At 34.5% G+C, this 6,397-nt stretch overlaps 1 protein-coding gene across 1 annotated transcript; it reads left to right on the forward strand.

The window, feature by feature from the left end:
• Window positions 1-1,890: 1,890 nt before the first annotated feature.
• On the forward strand, window positions 1,891-4,740 carry polr1g (RNA polymerase I subunit G). The gene is made up of 3 exons (XM_073818097.1): window positions 1,891-2,068; window positions 2,168-2,303; window positions 3,936-4,740. Exons 1-3 carry the CDS (start codon window positions 2,014-2,016, stop codon window positions 4,654-4,656), a joined length of 912 nt encoding a protein of 303 aa, XP_073674198.1. The 5' UTR covers window positions 1,891-2,013; the 3' UTR covers window positions 4,657-4,740.
• Window positions 4,741-6,397: the final 1,657 nt, after the last annotated feature.

Consider the following 6,397-nt stretch of genomic DNA (forward strand, 5'->3'; position numbering starts at 1 on the left):
TTAGTTCACCCAAAAATGAAATTTAGCCCATAGATGTATATGACTTCCTTCTTTCAGGCAAATCCAGAGTTATATTAAAAGATTGTTCTGGCTCTCCTGAGCTTCACTATGGCAATGAGTGGGTGTTTTTCTTCATCAGTCCAAAACAAGTCCAATAAAGTGTATCCATTCATAAAATCTGTCTCACACTGCTCCATGGGGTGAATAAAAGTCTCCTGTACACTGTAAAAAGGTTTTACCCGTTTCAACTTAAAAGCTTAAGTTTAGCAGCTGCCTTAAAATTTTAAGTTAAATCAACTTAAGTCATTTCAACTCACAAGTTAAATCAACTCATTTTATTGTAATGAGTTAAAATGACTCGTAGTTTTAAATCGATTTAACTTAAATATTTTAAGGCAGCTGCTAAACTTTTTTCAACTTTTTAAGCTGAATCTGGTGAAAACATTTTACAGTGACATAAAAAAAAAATAACCATATTTAAAACGTAATAATCACTTTAATCTAGCTTTCACTAACAGTTGTACACAGAAGCTGTTTTGGGCGGATGAATTAGGATGTCAGTGTTGTGCATGCGATGTAAAGAAACACCCACCCACTGCCATGATAAAGTTTGGGAGAGACAGAACAATTTTTAATATAACTCCGATTGGATTTGTCTGAAAGAAGGAAGTCATATACACCTAGGATGCCTGGAGGGTGAGTAAATAATGGGCTAATTTTCATTTTTGGGTGAACTAACACTTTATATATTTTGACTGATTGCTACTGAACATTCGCAGCATTACTGACAATGAACAAAATCCTTTTTTTTCACTAGATTTTTCCCATAAGAGGGGTACGGCCATTTTGTAAATTTTATGGGTTTGGCTTCCAGTCTTATCCGCATTTAGCTATTTTTTGCTGTACAAAAAACAGCTCGTTTTGCTGTTTGATATTGCAAATTGGCATGTCTTACCATATTAATGTATTATCTTAATTATGAACACACTGGTTTGTAGTGCAAACAGTTGTACACGTTGTTGTTATTCTTCTTTATTTTCCCTACAGTAGACAATGAACCAGAAGTCTCGCCTATAGGCTTACTTTTAACAATATTTAGATTTTTTGGCACCCTCAGATTTTCAAATAGTTGTATTTTGGCCAAATATTGTCATTTCAAATGATATATAAATCTCAATTTCGAATTTGACCCTTATGACTGGTTTTGTGGTCCAGGGTCACATTTTATTTTATAAAGAAGCTGAAATGACGTTAAAAAAAGGAAAGTGCTAAATGTAAACAGTAAAACTTTTAAGTAAATAAATAAACAGTCCGACTTTTTTATGAATAAATGTGACCACAAACCAGTTTCAAGTGTTGATTTATCTGACAAAGCTGAATAAATAAGCTTTCCGTTGATGTATGGTTTGTTAGGAGAGGACAATTGGCCGAGATACAACTATTTAAAAATCTAGAATCTGAGGGTCCAAAAACCAATTATTGAGAAAATCTCCTTTGAAGTTGTCCAAGAAATTAAGCTGTGATATATTTATGGTATGAAATTTACAAAATATATCTATGAAACATGATCTTTAGCCTACTTAATATCCTAATGATTTTTGGCATAAAATCGATCATTTTTACCTGTACAGTGTATTTTTGGCTATTGCTACAAATATACCCGTGCTACTTTGGTTTTGTGGTCCAGGGTCACAAATTACAAATTTTACTTACACGTTACTAATTTTACACACAAACCCCTATCTGTACCCCATTATCACTGTTGTCAAACTATCCCAAAGAGTCCCAAAGAAAAGCTTTATAAGTTCGCCCTCTGCTGTCGCTTACATATATTACAGACAGCAACGTTCTCCAACGAATGCGTAGAAGTCTTTCCGGGTTAAAGTTGATTCCCTTCCATCCACATGTGATACACGTGTTTACATGGGTATTTGTATTCGGAGGAGCATACTGGTGACACTGACATCGGAAAACAATTATCACATACTGTTATAGTAAAAGCAGAGAGCCGACATGTCGGACAGTGAAGATGAAGCTTGTAAACAGACTGAAGCACCAAAGAAGAGAGGTGGGTGCTAACTTTTTGCTAAATGTGTGCTAATGACAATTAAATTCCTAGAAAGTATCTAAAGTATCAAACTTTATTTTGTCCTTTTTCCTCCTACAGTTTCAAAGTACGAATGTCCGGCTGATTTTGTGGCAATGTCGTATGATTCGTCCGCAATCGCCTTATGGGACGAAGATGAAGATGAAGAGAAGGAATTATGGCTCATCAAAGCTCCAGCTCGTTTCGATCCTAAATGGTATAAAATACCCTGGAAATAACGTATTGTTTTAAATAACATATTGGAATTAATGTACTTGTTTGCTAATGGGGTTTCTGTCATCATTTGGAACCAGGTCTGAGGAGATTACAAATAATAACAATTATTATAATAATAATCATATGTAAAAAAAAAAAAAAAAATCTGAATAATATTACATTTGTATAATAGTAACGTTTATTGTTTAATATATTATAATTGTGATTTTATGCAAGTAATAGCTAATACTACGTAATACAGGAGTCCTGTAAATTCAAGCAGTCCTGTACATAATTCTTATAATATATATTATACTGACAAGTTTCCCATGGTCATGGAAAACCTGGAAATATTACTTTTTTAAAATATCAAAACTGTGATTGTTTGAAAACTCTACTGTGAATACACGTTTCTAGTCATGCTCTGAAAAATTGCTTTAGATAGATATTGTAGATATAATGCTCCTGTTGAGTAATGAAAACATGGCAACATTGTATATACAGTTGAAGTTAACACACCTTGCAGAATCTGCAAAATGTTAATTATTTTGCCAAAATAAGAGGAATCATACAAAACTCATGTTGTGTTTTATTTAGCACTGACCTGAATAAGATATTTCACATAAAAGATAATTACATATAGTCCAAGATAAAAGATTAGTTACATTTATAAAAATAACCCTGTTCAAAAGTTTACATACGCTTGATTCTTAATACTGCGTTGTTACCTGAATGATCCACAGCTGTGTTTTTGTTTTTTTGGTTTAGTGATAGTTGTTCATGAGTCCCTTGTTTGTCCTGAACAGTTAAACTGCCTGCTGTTGTTCAGAAAAATCCTTCAGGCCCTACAAATTCTTTGGTTTTTCAGCATTTTTGTGTATTTGAACTCTTTTCAACAATGACTGTATGATTTTGAGATCCATCTTTTCACACTGAGGACAACTGAGGGACTCTCATGCATTACTAAAGGTTCAAACGCTCACTGATGCTTCAGAAGGAAACACAATGCATTAAGAGCCGGGAGTATAAACTTTTGAACAGAATAAGGATGTGTACATGTTTCTTATTTTGCCTAAATATCATTTTTTTTTTTATTTAGTACTGCCCTTCAGAAGCTACAGAGGATACTTGTGTGTTTCCCAGAAGACAAAATAAATTAAATTTACCCTGATCTTCAAATTTAAAAAGTTTTCACCCCCTGACTCTTAATGCATTGTGTTTTCTTCTGAAGCATCAGTGAGCATTTGTATGTTACTGGCTAAATGATTTGAATGCATTATATTTACTATAAAACTGTATGCCCATCTTGTCAAAATCCACTGTCAATTAAATATATTTTGCTAGACTGAAATACTTCTATTTTATTGAGGATCTTATTTTTAATTCTCTTGATACTTTTGAAAAGGTTTTTATATCAAGTAAATCCAAATCTACCTATAAGGTTGTTTTTTGTTTGGTTTTGTTTTGTTTTTTAAGAAAAAAAAAATCTTAAAAATCTTTCTTCGTTTTAATTACTTAAACCTGACTCCTGCTATGAACATAGCCATAGAAGCTGACATGCAATTAAAAAGGAAATGAAAAACAATAAAAGCAAAATGTGTTTTTAATAATCATTGTTTTGTGTCTTTCACAGCTTTAAAAATCTCAAACTTCCCTTATCAGGACTGGAAATGGTCCAGTCTTCTGGCACGACCCCTCAGATCTACAGCATCCTCAGTAGCAGGACAGCCCCATCAGATCTCCATTTGCTCATTCCTGAAAAAGGGTTTGTGAAAGAGAAATTGACACTAAAACATCAGAAGCCTGTTCTCTGTTCCTCTGGCTTCAGTGGAGTCCTTAAGATCTCAGAGAGCTACGGAAACTGCAGTGAGAGCCAAGGTCTCGTTCCCATCCCGGCCGCTCCGGCTCCATCCATCCCAGCTGGTCTCAAGCAACGTTTCCAGCCTTTTGGTAGTTCCATTGCAGCTCACATGCAAGATGAAGTCACCGTAGTCTCTCCAACTGCTCCCAAGAGAACCAGTCAGGATCCTGTTGAAGGCGAGGAACGGAAAAAGAAGAAAAAGAAAAAGAAAGACAAGAGGCAAGAGGACAGGGAAGCAGTTTTTGTCAAGGAAGAACAGACACAAATGGACTGTGATCAGTTAGAGTCATCTGAACTCATGGAGGAAGATTCGACGGAGAAAAGGAAGATAAAGAAGAAAAAGATAAAGAAAGAGAAAGAAAGACATAGTGAAGACATGGTTGATGCAAGTTTAACATGCAAAACGGAGCCGCTGGATCCTTCTTATGATGATCACATTGACACCCCAGGGAAAACGAAAAAGAAGAAAAAGAAAAGTAGTCGACATGAGTAGACTGTCATAAGAACTTGAAATGTTTTATCATTTTGTCATGCTTACTGTGATATTTAACTGCCAAATACAATTGACAAAACTGTGTCTTTCATCACTATGTTTGTATTACTTTATGTACTGATTCAGTATTCTGCTTAAAGGAGTTCACTTTCAGAACAAAAAATGACAGATAATGTACTCACCCCCTTGTCATCCAAGATGTTCGTGTCTTTCTTTTTTCAGTCGTAAGGAAATTGTTTTTTTAAGAAAGTTTTCAGGATTTCTCTTCATATAATGGACTTCTATTGTGCACCCAAGTTTGAACTTCCAAAATGCAGCTTCAAAGGGCTCTAAATGATCACAGCCGAGGAAAGAAGGGTCTTATCTAGCAAAACGATCGGTTATTTTCTAAAAATAAAAAAAAAGTACAATTTATATACTTTTAACCTCAAATGCTTGTCTTGTCTAGCTCTGTGCGTACTCTGTGTAGAGATTAAAAAGTATTTAAATTGTAAATGTTTTTTTAGAAAATAATCGTTTCACTAGATGAGACCTTTCTTCCTTGGCTGGGATCATTTAGAGCCCTTTGAAGCTGCATTTAAATGCATTTTGGAAGTTCAAACTCGAGGGCACCATAGAAGTCCATTATATGGAGAGAAATCCTGAAATGTTTTCCTCAAAAAACAATTTCCTTTTGACTGAAGAAAGAAAGACGTGAACATCTTGGATGACAAGGGGGTGAGTACGTTGTAAGTTTTTGTTCTGAAAGTGAATTACTCCTTTAAAATATTTTGTATTGTGTTTTACTGTCATTCAAGTAACTGCACATCACACAGATGCTATTTTATGTACAAGACCTTAGTCAGACACCATATTGAATATTCAGTATTGAAAACGAGTCGTTAAGGGATAGACATATATTTGTTATAATGGCACATACTGTGTAAAAGTCCTAGATCCTGTAATTTTCTCAACTCACCAGTGTTGCCAAGTCTGCAGTTTTTCCACCTAAAATGGAACATTGAATAGAGGGCGGGTTTTATTTTAGTGCTCCTTCTTTCTGTCTCTCACTCATAGCAAACTAACAGTTGGAGGGGTGGGGTTATGATGTTCCACCCAAGCCATCAAACTGATGTCATGAGAGAAGGAGTGCCATTCCAGAGCGAAAGTAAATGTTCAGATTTTGATTAAATATTACCATGACAAACTTTTTTTTTTTTTTTTTTTTTTTGCACAGAATAATTGTTCACCTCAAGACTAACCATGTGTTCTAACAAAGTAAATAAGGTCAATTTTGATTTTATGAGGACTTTAACACTGTTGCCGTGGATTGTTTTTCATGTCTGTGGGTTTAAGTGACCTCAGTAATGTGATATTATCCCCTGGAATGCAAATTTTACCAGGTGAACCGCACCAAAAGGCTAGTTTTAAATCGCAATTTGGTGGGTTTTGTTGTGGCAAACTTGGCAACCCTGCAATCCACATCTTTTTCAACTGTTTAACTGAGTTTTTGACTTCTGAATTTTTTTTTCAGAAACACATTTTGTTAAACAACAGTACAAACATCGAATGCACTGTACTTTAGTCCCTCACATTCTTGTTTTCATTCCTGTTAAAAAAATAAATATGGTATTAATTAAGGTCTATACAGACATTAAATGAAAATTCACCCAAAAATTCTGTCACTGTTCACTCACCTTAATGTTGTTCCAAACCTGCATGATTTTATTCTGTGGAACATTAGAATATATGCAAGGTTCCA

The sequence above is a fragment of the Garra rufa genome, chromosome 14, assembly GCF_049309525.1.
Source record: "Garra rufa chromosome 14, GarRuf1.0, whole genome shotgun sequence".
Taxonomy (NCBI): domain Eukaryota; kingdom Metazoa; phylum Chordata; class Actinopteri; order Cypriniformes; family Cyprinidae; genus Garra; species Garra rufa.